This window comes from Uloborus diversus, chromosome 10, assembly GCF_026930045.1.
Source record: "Uloborus diversus isolate 005 chromosome 10, Udiv.v.3.1, whole genome shotgun sequence".
NCBI lineage: Eukaryota > Metazoa > Arthropoda > Arachnida > Araneae > Uloboridae > Uloborus > Uloborus diversus.
In genome coordinates this window covers 133,157,641-133,175,519 of record NC_072740.1, presented here as the reverse complement: position 1 = coordinate 133,175,519, position 17,879 = coordinate 133,157,641, and the positions used below count along the sequence as shown (strand labels likewise).

Sequence of the window (17,879 nt, the reverse complement as noted above, 5' to 3'; positions counted from 1 at the left end):
CTCGAATATGAAAGTCATGTCAAGCAACGTATGTTCAACAATCAGGCTTAAATAATATATATATATATAATATATATATATATATATATATATATATATATATATATATATATATATATATATATATATATATATATATATATATATATAATAGGAACAAACTTTTCATTTCAGGCAAAAAAAGTCCTTAAGTAGGGGTTTTCGCATGACTAAAGTGACTATTGGGCAAGTACACTTTACTCTGCCTCAGCAATTTTTACATAACAACTTAAAAACTAAAGAAAAAAAAAAATGCTACTATTTTATTTGTTGCCTTCATATTTACTTCCTTTTATTTGTAACTATGTTCATTATTCTCATGTTTATCACTTTTATATTTATAAATTTGAATTATTTTTACTTCCTTTTACAAAAAAGGAAGTATTGTATTCGCGAAAAAAAAAAATTCACTCAAAAATCTACATTAATTTCCATTTTGCTCACCCCCGAATTACTGTTGAGCTTTTTTTTCGACTCACCCCCCCCCCCCCCCTGGATAAGTGCCTAAGAACGTATAGACACGCGAAATATCCATTTTAACGATTCCCGAGTTAATTAAGACGAGTTTTCTCATGACGTCTGTATATACGTATATGCGTATGTATGCGATGTATGTCGCATAACTCAAGAACGGTAGGTCGTAGAAAGTTAAAATTTGGTACGTAGTGGGGTCTAGTTGTGCACCTCCCCTTTTGGTTGCATTCGGATGTTTCTAAAGGGGTCTTTTGCCAGTTTTTAGGGCGAAATCATTGTTAATTTCGATGTAAACTCAAGTAGTGTTACAATTTGGCGACACTTTGCGATGTATTGACAGTCTTTTGGTCGCCAAGTTTGGTCGCCAACTTAGCGACAAATTTGGCGATTTTTTAAAAATCTGATTTTAATTTAGCCACTGTTGGTGATATTTAGAGAGTAAACTATTGAATCACATTAAAATTGCCAATAATGGGAAAATGATATTAAATTGGAGTAAAAGGCAGTCATGAGATGCACACATCGGCTCGTTCAAAGGTATTTTTATGTTCGAACGCCATAAACTGCTCGATACTATCCAAACGTCATAAGTAAGGGTATCATTTCAAAGGCATTGTTCCAGGCTTTTGGCAAAAATAAACAGACAGTTCACGTTTCAACTGTTTATAAAAACATTTAACCTAAAGAAACCGGATGGATTCGTTCGGTAAAGTTATAAATTTCCACTTGGATTGCCAAAAGGGAGAGCCGAATAGTTTAGTCAGTAGAGCGTTCGACTTTTAAACAACTGGTCTCGCAGTGGAGTCTATGTTCGAGAAAATTGCATTTATGGCATTTTGCGTATAATATCTTAGGCGTTGAAATGAATGCAGCGGAAATACGAGTTTTTGACTACTTGATGCAACCTGCAGTTCTCATACAGCTAAGTTCCCTAAGTATTCTGAACTAATGACAGATTACGTATTTCAAGATCGTTATCGCAATTAGTTCGTTAGTTATTCAGTTCGGTAATTTTATCGTGGCGAATATGTGAATTTTCAAATAGAATATTTTTACATGGTATTCTTACAACAGGGTTATAAATTTTGAGCTCTGATGCAACGCACGGATCAGCTAGTCACTTATTTTTTTCATGTTTACCTGTTATGATTTATTTATTGTCATTTGCAATATTATTATCGTATTTATTTCTAAATCTTTAAAACTTTCTTTCAATAATATAAACGACTAATTCTGCGTAAGAAGTTAAATTTGAAAGAATTTAAACAAGAAGTGCCCACCCCCTAGAGCAATAGCACCCCATCCAAAGATCACAGCCCCCTCCAAGAAAAACAGCCCCCTCCCTCCAAAAATAATAATAAAAAAAAATGCTTCGAAAAACACCCCATCCCTTAAAAATTTTCAACGACGCATTCTGCACCTTGTCACCCCCCCCCCCCTCCTCAGGTTGGCACCCTGTCTAAGCACTGGAAAACCTCTGAAAATTCAACACCGCAGTTCCTCAAAATTTTATGTATCTTATACCTGCAAGATTTGTAAATGTGCAAAACTATTCTTCCTCCTCCTCTTCTTCTTCTTCCTCCTCCTCCTCCTCATCTTCTTCTTCTTCCTCTTCCTCTTCTTGCTAAAAAAAAAAAAAATCATGCCAAGTGCGCCCATATGCAAAATTTTAAGAGGGGGTTCAAAATTTTCCCCATGGTTTAACAGAATATTTTCCCCATGGAAACCGATTTCAGTACAGATTAGAGTTATTAAAATTTGACATTTTTAATAACTTATTCATTAATGGCTGGAAAAGAAAACTTTATACATTTTTGCAAAGAAAAAAGCACAAAGCAAGAAAGTTCTCATTTATAAGGGGGGGGGGGGGTCTTGAGTCCCCCCTTGCCCCTTATATGGGCGCCCTTGAATCATGCTAAAAAAAAACTTTAGAAAAGCGAAGCATTTCTGTTGAAACATTGTAGAGAATTCTCTCTGAAATCTGCGTTAATTAAGAATATGTCTGTCTGCATTTTTCACTGTTACAAAAAAGTTTATACGAAAAAAGAACCCAGTTAACCTAATGACACAACTCTTTGCTGAGCTTCACACTAAGACATTCATTTTTAGATCCAAGGAAATCCTCCCAGCAGTGGGAATGGGTAAACATACTTTAACTTCTTTTTCGTTTTAAACGATTTTGTGGCTGGTCCAATATTTTTTTTAAAAACATTTCCGGCCTCAACACCACGTTAGTAACTTTTCCTTAGTGCATCAATTTATTCGTTCATATTTTTCATTGAATTAAATGTGATTTTATATAAAAAATGCCCACCGCGGATATTATTTCAATTCAAAATAAGAAATATTTTTGAGATACGTGTCAATTATTAGAAAAAACCCCGTTTATTGCATTACTTTTCTCAACTAATTGGAAGAAAAATAAAAGAAACTTTAATTGCGTTTTTGCAGTAATAATTACTTTTGCGGAAGACATTCGAAAATGTAAATTACATAAAATCATACTGAGATATATAGTATCTATTAGTGTTTAAGCTTCTTTGATGAATGTAATATTGTATGATAAAAACATCACTTGAGGATGAAAAAGTTAAAAAAAGTTCTTTAAATATTAATTTCACTCTGCACTCAAAAGCAGAAAAACGAAGCATTAAAGATTTTTTTTTTTAATTATATATTCTCTCGCATTGTTAGTACTCTTACAGCACGTTTTCCCAGTTATTTTAGGATTGAAATTACTTAATTTTCACGAAGAAATTTCTAATAATCTTTACTAATAGTAAATATGAAAATTTCTCTGTCCGGATCTCTCTCTTTTTCTGGATCTCTATATGTCCGGATCTCTCTCTGCCTGAATCTCTGTGGCGTGCGTAGCGCCTAGACCGTTCGGCCGATTTTCATGAAATGTGGCACAAAATTAGTTTGTAGCACGGAGGTGTGCATTTCGAAGCGATTTTTCAATAATTCGATTTTGTTCTTTTTCTATTCTAATTTTAAGAACAATTTAGCGAGCAAATTATAACAACATGGCCGAGTAAATTACCATAACGTGGACGGGCAAATTACCGTAACATGGGCGAGAAAAATCATCGTCCATCATTTGTACATAAACAGGCGAACCAAATGACCTTTTAATTTTTTACTACGGGCAAAGTCGTGCGGGTACCACTAGTTTTGTCAATAAAACACATTACAAATAACTCTATCAATGCTTTGAAGTGGAAGCAAATATTTTAGAATTTTTTCTTCATCAAACCTGATAATCTTAAAATGCTTTTACATCAAAAGCTGAATTGTGAAAAATTTTATTCACTCTCATTAGTTAGATATTAATATTGTGTAGAAAATAAAACGAAAAGCTTAAAAAAAAAGGCTGTAAACATTAAGCCTTTTTTAAAAATCTGACTGCTAAGAACATGGTACGAACTGCAAGTATGACAGCTGTATCGTCTTTAAACTTTTGTCCATATTTAATAAACTACAGTAAATCACGGTTTTTATAATATCGGTTAAAAGAATATCCCGCTTATTGTAATCCATTTCAAAAGTACCAAACTGTTGTAATTTGTTGTTTTGATCCCGGAAAATGGAATAACCCGCTTATAAAAATAGTTCTCGTGGCAAACTGGCTATTCCATTAAGCGGGTTTGACTGTACATTTAAGCTTGATAACCTAATTTACGTCTAATATGTAAAATGCACATAACATTCAAAAGAAGTGTAAATTAAGACCTGCATGAAGTTCTGGATAAAATCATAGGAACGGTCGACAGGAGTAGTAAAGAGCAAATGGTCTCGCACTAGAAGCAATCGGCAAAATTATTGAATAGAATGATAAATTCCATTCTTTAGATTTTTTTTTTTTTTTCAAACCTCAATTCAGCACTCATTGTTTTCAAGCTCTCGAAAAAGCCGGCTCCTTACGTTACTGTATATACGAGGGGGGACCCAAAAGTAACCGGATTTTTGTTGTAAAATATTTATTTATAAGTTTATTCCCAAAATTTCTTTTGTATCCTTCAAAGCGTTCCCCCTTAGATGCAATACACTTGTTAATTCTTTTTTTCCACTGTTAGAATCTCCTCTGGAACTCTTTAACTTTGATCATGTCCAGTGCCCGTTGCGAAGCAGTTTTTATAGCCTCTTTATCATCAAAACGCTTCACTTTCAGATTTTTTTTCATCCTCGGGGACAGAAAAATATCCCAGGGGGCTAGATCTGTCGAATACGGGGGTCGTTGAACGACTGGCCACCCCTGAGAGGCCAAGTAGCGGTTAATAGTGAAGGTTGTGTGTATGGGAGCGTTATCGTGGTGAAGAAACCATTCTTCTGATCGCCCGCGCGAGATCCAACTCACTCTTGTTTCTTCTAAAGTTTTGTCAGTTGTAAAACGACGACTCTCGTTGATTTTTTAGTGGATTTTTTCAACGTTTTCATCATTTCGAGACATTAAAGGGCGCTCAGAGCGAGCATGATCTTCAACATTCGTGCTACCACGTTTAAAGCCCCCAAACCACTCGAAAACTTGTGTACGGCTCATAACATCGTTGTTGAAAGCTTGTGAAGCATTTGGTAAGCTATTCCGTAGCCGACTTTTCACGCAGAAAGCAAAATCTCAAGCTTACAATTTGTTCTTTGAAATCTGCCGTAATGAGTTCGCAGGCGGACAGCAACAACACCTGAGAAAACCAACACTACGATCCAACGTTATCAACTAAACTGACGCCACTTGCACATCTGGTTTGTGAAGGTCTCCATTTGAGCCATCTAGCTGGAAAACACTCTACTACATCTAGGATTGGCATCGCACCATTAATCCGGTTACTTTTGGGTCTCCCCTCGTATTTTATAAACCAAGGGAAGTAATTAGTGGTAATAAGGTGCCTATGTTATGGCTCGTTTCAACTACTCCAGATCTCATATTAACGGAGCAGAGATGGACAATCTTAACAATTTATGCAATAAATCCTTGCTGTAGCAATGTCCGATACAACTATAAATCCTTAAATGCGATAATTTTTGGGAGCTCTCAGAGTTTGTATGCAATATAATGTAAATCGCCCTTCAATTGAGCGATCTTTTTTGTCATTTTGGATCTGTGTAAAACAATGGTTTTGTTAAGAACGGTTGTTGTTTTCTATCCCTTTGCAATATAATGTACAGTTGAACTCTCTTAATACGATCACGTTTTATATGAAATCACGAATCAAGCGAATATTTCGTTCATTAAGTTTGGTTGTTATCTAGTTACATTAAAAATTTCACGTATAATACGTACATGAAATTGAAAGTATCGGCTTAGAAGAACAAAAGTTTCTGACCTCTTTACTTAAAATGTTCGTGTTTGAATACTGTAATTTTCTTTTTCAGAAAGTATTCATTATTTTGTTAGGTAGTAGATGTCACCTTGTGTATCGAGAAGAAAATATTAAATATTTTGCATAGAAAATTAAGCCCGTGCATTTGTTTAACTGTGGACATTTCAATTTACTTGGAGATAAAACAGATCATCTTCCATTGCGGATTACAACCTATTCCGCGTTTCTCGATTATCACCTTCCTTTTTTCAATATTTTCCAAAAACATTTATTTATAAGAGGTATGTGATATTTTTTTGAATGTACTAATAAATAGATTACAATTTTTGTGTTAGAAATAATGTTTTTTAAATATAGGTAAGCATTGATTCAATTTTTCGCAGTATCACTCATTCACGGTTGATACGAATAACTGCTAATACGAAAAAAAATGTGGATTTTTGACATTTAGTATTAACCGAATTCAACTGCATTATTTTGCAAATACCATTTGTGTAAAGATAGAAAATTCTCTCATGTTCTCCTTTTTTGCCATAAAATTCTCTCTGATGAGAATGCTGAACTCAATCTTCGCAATCAAACATATTCAATCGTCCCGTTTTAAATCAAATTTCTTGCTATTACTGTTTAATCCCTCCTCTTTTTAGAACTATTTTTGTGCCATAAACTTACTAAATTAGGGAAAAATTACCTTTTAAATTCAAAGTAGGGGAATGTGGGGCAAAGTGAAATAGTTTCAGATGGCTTAGTCTTTCCAAAATGAAGAAATTTTTATTTTGTTTTGAAAATTACAGTACATAAAGAAAAAATAATCTATTTTATAATACAACTGGCATTTAAACGTTATTTTTTATTTTGACAGTAAATTTGTTCCTTTAAAAAATGTGGAAATTTTTCACTCTTTTTACTTCCTTTTACAAAAAAGGAAGTATTGTATTCGTGAAAAAATTGTCACTCAAAAATCGACCTTAATTTCCATTTTACGCAACCCCGAATGAATGATGAGGTTTTTTTTCGACTGAACCACACGTGGATAAGTGCCTAAGAACGTATAGTCACGCGAAATATCCATTTTGACGATTCCCGAGTTAATTACGAGTTTTCTCGTGACGGTCTGTATGTGCGTATGTATGTCGCATAACTCAAGAACGGTATGTCCTAGAAAGTTAAAATTTGGTACGTAGACTCCTAGTGGGGTCTAGTTGTGCACCTCCCCTTTTGGTTGCAATCGGGTGTTTCTGAAGGGGTCTTTTCCCCCTTTTTAGGGGGAAATTATTGTTAATTTCGATGTAAACTCAAGTGGTGTTATAATTTGGCGGACACTTGACAATAAATCGCCAGTCTTTTAGTCGCTAAGTTTTGTCGCCAACTTGGCGACGAATTTGGCGATTTCTTTTTTAAAATCTGATTTCAAATTGGCTACTGTTGGTGATATTTTGAGAGTAAACTATTGAATCACATTAAAATTGACAGTAATGGGGAAATGACATTAAACTGGGATAAAAGGAAGTCACGTGATGCACACATCGGCTCGTTTTTTCATGGGATTCCAAAGTGAGAAATAAAATGTTTTTCTAATGAAATCTTTTCGATTCGATTCCAAAAAATATTTTTGTTCAAACAAATGAGTATATAAAGGAATAAATGAATATATGAAATGATAATGAAACAATAAACGAAAAAATAAATTAATTAAATAATAAATATGTGAGGAAAAATAAATGAGGGAATAAAATAGGGAATGATAAAAAAAAAATAAGATAATGAATGAATAAATAATTGACTCTATTAAATGAAGGAAAGTAAATAAGTTAGTTAATAAATGAATAGGAAAGTACTGTAATAAGTGATTAAATAAAAATGAACTGTATTTCACTTTGCCACAAATTCACTTGACTAATTGCAAAAAATATTTGAAACACAAAAAGTTTAATTGTAGCAAAATAAATGCTGTACCGAGTATTAACAGGTCTGAATTAATAATTAAAATGTTAAAAACAAGAACTTTATCATTTATTAATAACAAAAATAATTTTTGATTTACAAAAAAATATTACAATGTACATATAATTTTTTTAGAATTGCTTGTATTATCATATTCCTTGAATAGAATACATGTGATACTACGTAGTGAAAATGTTACCAGATAGGGGGCGCTAAAAACAGGGTTAATATTTCTCCATTTCACTTTGCCCCACACTCCCCTATATTGCCTCGATATAGCGATACATCTCTCTTTAGCAATACTTATATGTACGGTCCGTTACGTACTGTTGTACAAAATTTTGTTCTCTTTAATAAATGAAGGTAGAAAATCGTCAGTGACCATGACGTGTGATTTTGCGGCATGTAAAAGATTCCTTGGGTATTCGTTTGGCTTTGAATGCCCTCGGATGAATTAAAACTCCTACAGCAGTTTCGCATTAAAGCGAATCGAGGTGCCACTTTCTGGTGGCGACAAAATTATCTGCGCCATTGACATCCGTGCGGCACATGAAAGACTGTGTGTCATTTCGGGGATCGCACTAGGTCTGAGAATGGTTAGTAGCCAGCCCCGTTAGAAAAGGGGGGGGGGAACGAAGGCAGCCAATTGAAACTTACAGCATCAGGTTCTGGTTCCTTTGCTTCTGGTAACGTATCAAGTAGTTCGTCACCTGGTCCAGGACCTAGAAAAGGCGAATGACCGATGTCTTCATCTTCTTCAATGGGCTCTCGAGATTCCTGCTTTTCTTTGTTCTTAGGTGCACTCGGATCCCATTTGGGCAAGCGTGATGGCCCTTTCTCTGTGAAATATTTCATTTTATTTTCCCACTCAGTTTCACTCATATGCTCTATTTGGGACATGTAACCCTAGGGAAAAAAATAGAAATGCATTGTAAAATTAAAAATAAAATTGTAAAACCAAAAAGTCAACATATAGATCAATGCATCGTAGGAAGATTTTTTAAATATATTGTTACGCGCTCGATGCAACTTCAAACTTTTTTTGAATGACAACAGAATTCTTGAGGAAACACGAGAGATTTATTTACAGCTACGTATAGGAATTTAGTTACAACTGCTAAATCAATCATCAGCAATTAAGCAAATAACAATTAAACACTGTAAACTCAACGGTCACACACATATTTACTTAAAAATACGCAAAAACACAGCGAAAGGCAAATACACACAGAGCCAAACACATGCTCTGAGCGCCACGGTTCAGACGAGTCTGGCTTTTATCACGCGCAGAGGCTATTTATTGTTGCATGTAATCGCTTTCTCTATTGGTTTAAAAGAAAGAACTGTGCTTATATCTTATTGGAAGAGACATTTGCAGCTTTCCACGGAGTTTGCGAAATCTCTTTTTTTAATCCCCCATCGGACTTAGGAGAAAGCTTATTGCTATTTGTGAAACATCATTGGATGCCGAAAATCTGCCCTCTATTCTATTTAAAGAGCCACAGTCTTGTTTATCAGGTCTTCACTATTTTTCTCTATGTCTTGCTGTATGTGTGTCCCCATGTTTCGTATTAAACGTATTTGTTTATGTTCAGCTGTCTGAATCTCTGCTTTAGACAACCTTTCAACATTTATAAACCCTAGAGAAGTTTCGACAAAATTCGAAATGCTTCCCGTATTTTCTTTTTATTCCATTCACAAATCTTATCATCCAGAAATGGGGGGACCATATACTTCAGTCGAATGTTAGGAGGTTGTATGTACATTACAAGAAGCTATTTACAGGTTACGTTACTAAAATGATTTTAGATGCAAAATATTGGAATAAACGTCTAATTTAGCCAGATCACAACAAATTAATCACAAAAAAAATTACTATTTACAGAATTTGTAACAATATCAATTTCTTCAACTGAAATTCATTATGTACAGGGTGGTTATAAAATAACGTGAGGTGGTCACGTTATTTTATAACTACCACCTATAGTTCACCCTCTAGCGAGTGAAGTAGTGCACGAAACTTTGCCAAATTTCATATGCATACACAGTAGACCATGGGATTTCGATTTCTGAAATAAAAATAAATTGTACCAAAAATCGCCACCAGGGGAAATTTTGGATTTGAAAATGTGTATTACCGTGACTATTGAAGATTTAATTGTTAACTGATAAAATACGCATCAATTTTATTCACAAAATATGATTTTTACCAAATATGACCAACATCGAGATTTTCCTGGTACTGCATACAATGCACAGTATTTTCCACACCTCTGGAGGGAGGGGGGGAATTTCGCCTACCTGTAACATTTTTATAATTTTGAAAGTTGATATATCGGGAACATGTCGCAGATACACAGGGCCATTACGAAATTCCCATGGTTAAAAAATCATAAGGTGAAAGATTGGGCGACCACGGTCTCCATACCGTAGGAAATACATGACTAATAAAACCGCTATCAAAGAAATGTAGCCGCCATACACTCAGTACATAAAGCCCAACATGGGGTGGTGCACCATCTTACATGAAAATTATTCAGAAAGAAATCCTTGCTGCCGCACCGAAATTTCTTCCCGACGACTTTTGGTAAAATTCTTCTCTTGTTACAAATTGAAATTTCTTGCTGGTTTTATTGAACCTCATTTGTAAGTAACAATTATTTGTAGCGAAAAACTTGATAAGTAGTTTTAATTGACATTTAATTCTTCAGTATTCACAAGTAATACATTTTTGCAGCGCCAAAATTCCCCCTGGTGGTGACTTTTGGTACTATTTTTTACTGTAGAAATCGAAATCACATGGTCTGATATGTACGCCCATGAAATTTGGAAATGTTTTGTCCAATACTTCACTTGCTAGAGGGCTCTGAACATCTCGCGTTAATTTATAACCGCCCTGTATGTTTTTAAACATATCTAAGTAGCAATTTCTTCTATGACAGCGTTCTGAACTCAAATAAAAGAAATTGTAAAATTTGAATCTCCATGCTAAATACGCAAATAGCTAACTTTCTCTCTTTTCAGGCCTCTAAAAAAAAAAAAAAATGTACCTCTATTTTCAGAATTTATTCTGTGACATAACTGGGACTTTCTTGGTGTCATATAACATTAGATCATATAAAAAATTTCTGGAATGTAGTATCAGTGTAACATTACTCAATTATATCAATTTTTATGTTTGTCCTCTTGATTGCTTCTAGTTTAACAAAGTTAGATATTGGAAAACATCGCAAAATTAATAAGTCTCTTGTGATTTTTTATTCGTACGAATTTTAATAAAGCATAAGTACATGTTTAGTATCCTCAAAGAAAGTTAACTGATAGGGTTATCATGTAAATACAGTATATATATATATATATATATATATATATATATATATATATATATATATGTGTATATATATATATATATATATATATATATATATGTGTATATATATATATATATATATATATATATGTGTATATATATATATATATATATATATATGTATATATATATGTATATATATATATATATATATATATATATATATATATATATATATATAACACAGTGTCTGCTATAAAGTTCTCCTCTGGAAGGTGCAGTGGAATTTAGAGATAAAAGTATAGCGTTAACAACGCTGGTTTCAAGATCCTTTCGCGCATTATGAAAACGTAATTAAGAAATTGGGAGTCATACTTTTCACTTACATAATAGTTAATGGGATTTTTATCTATTATATTGAATTCAAACTTTCCATTATGATTTCAAATTATGTCAGTTGTTGTGATTAGTGTTTGACGTTTGTCAGAAGAGGGCCTTTGCTGATGTCTTATTCCATATTTTATCTCAACAGGTTTGTTTTGTAACTAAATGAGAAATGCTCTATTAATCAGCAGTTTACAGTGAAAAACTTGGCTCAATAAATATTTTTTTACATTCACATAAAAATTTTATCTTTTACTTACTCCTTCAAACAGAGATTTTTTATCCACAAAACTTCTTCGATCGAGACGCCTTTCGTATTTACTAGCTACGTTGATCATTGGCTGAAAAAAAAAAAAAAATCCTGCTTGTAATAAAGCTTCAATTATAAGTACAGTGAAACACCGTTTATAAGTTTCTCTTTTATACGTTTTTTAAATTGGTCCCAGCATAGTCTAATACATGTTAATGTACAGTATTTTTTATACGTTCATACAGTTCCGTCAAAAACGTATAAAAGGTACTTCACTGTACTGTTACATCATTCCAACTTACTTATTACATCTTAAAAACTTTTTCAAGCATGCGATTCAACTCTTTTGTCTGTTAAAACTTTAAAAGCAAAATAATATAGAAATATAAAAATATATGTTTTACTGAAGCAAATATATTTTAAGTAAATAAATTTGCACCACAGAAGCAGCACCTACCTAAAATCCGGTAACCTTCTCACTTTTTCCGGATTTTAGATAGACGTGTGGATGGGAGTAAATTTTTAAATAAATAACATCTCGATATTAATCAAGTTTATCTACGTCGTGTGATATCTGCTTTGTTTTAAAAGAATACCATAGTTTTAAATTCTGCGCTTGCCTCCATTACGCGGCGGATTTGTGGAAAAATCGTATAGCCATCAACCATCTTTTCATATGGTTTCGTTGAAAACAATTGCTGTTTTAGTAATTTGCGATTATCTGCATGTGAGGATAATTGATTCTTATGTGCTTTTCCCTATGAATCCAATCTGTTTTATGTAGTTTTATAGGGAAAATGTTTTACGTATGAAGTTTTAAAATCTTACTGGTGATTGTATGGCTGCGCATATTCTTTCTGGCAATGTGAGCACTGTTATGGTGCGGAAAGTGAGCAAAATGGACACTCATGTGTTTAAACATTATTTTCTACTACTTTGAAGAGTTAAAAAAAATACATATGGCCGGATTACGCCGGCAAAAAACTGCTTGAGTTCCATTTGAATGATGACTTCTTTCCAGTTTTTCCCAACTTAATGATAAGATCACTGAATGAAATCACAAAACATGTGCCTTCATTTTTTTTTTTTTTTTGCAAATTTGTGTTCTGAACGTTGGTTCTTACCAAAAATATCCTAATATCACTCCAAAATTGTTAAAATGTTTGAACTCACGTAAATACAAAATTATTTGATGAGAATAACGTAATTTCAGGCACTCCACATACACTTGGCTTAACTCTATCTCACTCGAAAAATACGTGAAGTGCATCAACGAAGCATGAAAATAAATATAACTTCAAAAGCAACATACGTTGCTAAGCAAATCAAATTTCCATTGGACTTAGAATTCTAACCTTTCTTTTTCCAAAAATATTGCACATATTCTATCTCATCCAGTTTCACGCAATAATATCTATAAAATAATGTTCCAACTCATGTCACAAGCAGAAGACTAAATTTCCAGTCTAAAAACTTTCAAAGAACTTTTATTGCAGTTTATATTGTATTTCCAGCCAACGAGATGTCTCCAACTTCTATTTGACATGTTTACTATGTTTTTGAATGTTGTATGTTTTTGTATGTGTTTATGTATGTCAGGATATGTCCCTTATTTAAAACTAATGAACACATATTTTTTAATTTTGCAAAAAAAAAATTCTTAAAGTTTTTGGAGGTCAAAGTTGGACTTAGTTCGTTTTTTTCAAGAAAAACATACCGATTTATGTATTAGTATGTATCAAAATTGTTCCAGCGAGTGCTTGTTGCTCGTCTCTTGTTCTGTTCCCCCCAATCACCACATCCGGTTAAACCCTCACCAGGGTTGAGGTGGTAATTGGTGGGGTTATAAATAAATGAATAAATAAATAAAAACAAATCAAATATAGGTATGAGAGCGGTAATTATTAGGTTTCACTGAGTTTATTTGCTTCAATATCATCCCGGAAGCATTCACCTTTTGAGGCACGTAGACTTCGTTTGTGGCCTCCCATCTTTTCACTTTTGGACTAATTGTGGAAGCCACTGTGTCAGTTTGCTGAAAGATATTTAGAAAAAAAATATGGTGTCCTCTAACGAAGCCACCGTGCCTCAAAGGACTAGACATACAAGAGCACTTTTTAATCTTGAATTTCAAAACATAGATGTGAATGGAGTTAAGAGCCAGTTTTTTAAAGGATCAGGCAGGCTAGATAGTTGACATTTTTGATTTTGCTAAATTTTTCAGTATATTTCCCTTATTTAAAACTACTAAACACGTGTTTTTTTTATTTTTGCAAAAAAAAAAAAAAAAAATTCCTAACGTTTTTTTGAGGTCAAAGTTGGACTTAGTTCGTTTTTTCAAGAAGAACACACCGATTTACATACGCCAATACTTTTTACTTTAAGAGTGAACCGTGGCACTGTCAATTATTTTGTGTTCTACTACATTCTTGATATCTGCTAGTACATAATTAGTTGTGGTTGACTCCTTTCGCAAGGGTCAGGGCAGGGGCGGCTCTAGCGCCGGACAAACCGGATCCCTGTCCGGGGCGGCAAATTTGAGGGGCGGCATTTTGGTTCGAATGTCTAAAATGCATTTTACATTAGGAGCAAATTTGTATGAGAGTATTTTGCGAGCACAATAGCTTGGGAGTCTGAAAAATACGTGAAGGTTTCCTTTCCTCTTCGTTTATTGTACCTTAATTGCTGTCGCCGACAGCAAATGGTCAACAGTTGCCTGTTTTGGTTGGGAAACGAGACTGAATGGGTGGGGGGGTCAGGGTCTGACCAGAACTCTCGCCTGATTCTGGGATCTGCTGGGCCCTAGGCTATGTGCTTTACTGCCCTATTATTCATCCCTGATTATTCCATGCTCTCTTCCTCTCTTCCTGTCAATTGCTTCGCCGACTCGGGGGTTGTATTTTACCAGGGTTAGGTACTTCACACTTTTACTTCTCTTTTATAACAGTTATTGTGCGGCGCCGTATCTTCCATGGTATTTTTTCTTTCCGTTGATTGTAGTCCACGTGTCCCCGACAATTTACCGTACACTTGAAGCAGGGAACATTCAAACAAATAAGAAGTTTCGCAATAGCAGGAACCGTAGCCTTTTTTTTTTTCTGCTTGGAGATTTAGGTAGATATTTCAATGATGTTTTAGTATTAAATAACGTATCATCCTAATACTAGTTACATTATAACAATTTAAAGTATATTATATATATATATATATATATATATATATATATATATATATATATATATATATATATATATATATATATATATATATATATATATATATATATTTATTTATTTATTATGTAAAATACTTTTTATTGAACTTTCACTTAAAATGGTATATATTATTGCCAGTATTAGTTTTTATTTCATTATAAACACAACTACTATTTTAACTTTTGAATTCTTATAGCTGAGATAGAGTAACATTCATACATGTCCCGTGCATGACACAAATTAAATAAATTTGTAATTTTTCTAATTAATGTATTTGACCAAAAGGCAAGAGAATTGGATAGAAGCACTATAGCATTTGAAATTTCAGAATGAATCTTGATTTATGATCCAATTGCAAAAAAATATGAATTAACATCCTTTTTAACTGTTTTTTTGCACTTTAAATGTCTGCAAATATCCCGTGTATAACAGGAGAATGACCCTTCTACATTTGCAATTTAATAGTCAAAGTGGCATTAAAACCGGATAAATCCACTAAAGTAAGGGGAAAAAATAAAAAGAACGCCCTAAAAAAGACTAAATAGGGGAGGGGGGAATTATAATACAGGCCATATTTTCTGAACAAAAATCATGTTATGTGACAATTATTTTTTACTAATTTTTTTATTATGATAGAAATGCGTAGAATTTTTATTCGAAATTAAAACATAAAATATTTAGTAGCCCCCCCCCCTCCCCCCTTAGCTGTTTTCGGTCTCTAATATTGGTCATTTGTCGTTCGATAAGAAATTTCTTATGATATTTTTTTAAATTCTTGCCATCCTAGAAAATAAACGTTACAGTTACGTGTTTAAAATTAAAATAGTTACCAAAGTTTTCGAAAAAAGTTTCACATGAAAAAAAGTTGCTTTCATTTCGAATGCTTCTTTTTTACATGGTATTTTATGACTATTATTTTCTTTATCGATAATTTTTAATAACTATTCAGATTATCCGTTAAAGTATATTTAACCGAAATGGAGGATAAAATATTTGAAATTAAACGTTTTCTATTCTTTTTCTTGATTTTTAAGGCTGTTTCTTTCGAGTTTTTTTTTTTCCCTTATAGAAAAAAAAATCTTATTCTTCTGTAACAAATTATTCAGCTGTTAAAAATTACTCTTGTAGGAAATGGTAATCCTAAAATTCTTACGGAAAGGCACCGCAAGGTACCTTTCTATGTTTAAATTTTTCGCGTGGTGCCCTTATTTTACGAACATGAGTAGTAAATATATATTTAGAAAAGAATTGCTTTCTTTTTATATTAAATCCTAACCCACCTTCACCCCCCTATTAACTTTTTATTCATACATGGAACGGTCTAAATCTTAATAATGCCTTTATATTTCTGAAGCAAATAAATAAACAAATAAAATAAAATAAAATATTACAAAATAAACAAACAAACTACGTATAATTTGTCTGGAGGCAGTCCATAAAAATGCTACTTTTTCTTTTTCAGTATTTGTGAGCTCTCCCCTCTCATTCCCCTTTTATCAAAGTGTCACACCTGATTCCCCTTCCACCCTGTCGTCATGTGTCACGCTACATTACATAAATATGTACTTTCCCCAGCTGTGAAAACCAACACTAACTAATTCGTGCATCAAATTCCAAATTTTATTTCCCAACTTTAGCTATGTTTTATTGTTACACACATTGGCTGAAGAGATTGACATCCCGGCTAATTTTGAGCTGACACAACCTCGTCATAGAGTAAGACGAAAAAAGTACTCATTTTATGTATGAAGCACGAGATGATCCAGTGGAAGATCCGAAATTAAAATTCAAAATAGGTTTACTTTTTTACAATAGATCAGGCAATTAATGCCTTAGAAAGTAGGTTTGAATTAATGAGTACCCACAGCAGCTTTTTTAAATTTTTATACAATGTGTATGACTTAAGGGACACCCCAAAAGAAGAGTTAATTAAACACTGCAAAGATTTAGAATTAGTGTTGACGGATGGAGATTCACGAGACATAAGTGCAGTGGACTTAGCAGACGAAATAGTGTCAGTTTCCGCCTTATTACGAAAAAGGCAAAGCCCAATTGAAGTTTTTGTCGTTAGTTTTCAACTCTTGATATCGCACCAAATTTAGCTATTAGTTTGAGAATTTTATTGTCTTTGCCAATAAGTGTGGCAAGTGGAGAGAGGAGTTTCTCAAAACTAAAATTAATAAAAAAAAAAATTTCTTACGCTCCACAACTCTTCAAGATAGGTTAAATGGTTTAGCTACATTGGCTATTGAACAAGAGTTAGCTGAGCAAATAGATTTTTAAAAAATAATCACTAAGTTTGCAGAATTAAAAGTAAGAAAAAAAGCCTTTTAAATGTGTTTATTTAAGGTGCGCAGTAGTAATAATTTAGAGGAGAGGGGGGGGGGGGCGGTACACATTGAATTCCAACCTTTGTCCTGGTATTCTTTTTCATTTTTAGTTATTTAACAGACTTGATGCAGACTGAACTTTTATTATAAGTTACTACAAGAAGAGAAACATCGGTAAACAGTAATCTGACTTCTAAAACTTTTGTACAACACGAGAAAGTAATTTTCATTAAGCTGTCATGAAAATATGCACCAATACAAAAATTGTTTAATTGCATTCCTACTTTATGATTATTTAAAAAAAAAAGATGAGTTAATGTTTTTAAAATAACGATTCTATTTTTTTCGTCCATTTTAGTATTTTGCTTTGCTGTCACTTTAATTGTCAGTAATGCATAGCACTTCCAAAATCCTGTCTGTTCTCAAGAAATATTGTTAAATTAATTAAATACTATAATTGTTTTTTTCTTCCAATAATTTGATAATCCAGCTATGTTTCGAGGTCTTTAATACAAGACATGTTAATTTGGTGTTTGTTTTGAAGTGCCCTTTTTTTTTTGTCTAGTTTAATGTACAGCTTTAATAAATTTGATTTCATTTCATTGTGCTGTTTAT

The 17,879-nt window shown here is 33.0% G+C and overlaps 1 protein-coding gene across 1 annotated transcript in view; it reads right to left on the bottom strand.

Moving 5' to 3' along the window:
• The window catches only part of LOC129231296 (troponin T-like), a 73,588-nt gene that overhangs the window by 632 nt on the left and 55,077 nt on the right, over positions 1 to 17,879 (bottom strand). The window contains exons 11-13 of the mRNA XM_054865584.1: positions 11,730 to 11,810; positions 8,433 to 8,681; positions 2,038 to 2,137 (exon numbers count right to left, since the gene is read on the bottom strand). Coding sequence (XP_054721559.1) covers positions 2,063 to 2,137; positions 8,433 to 8,681; positions 11,730 to 11,810 — 405 coding nt within the window. The 3' untranslated portion in view covers positions 2,038 to 2,062. The remainder of the gene's footprint in view (positions 1 to 2,037; positions 2,138 to 8,432; positions 8,682 to 11,729; positions 11,811 to 17,879) is intronic.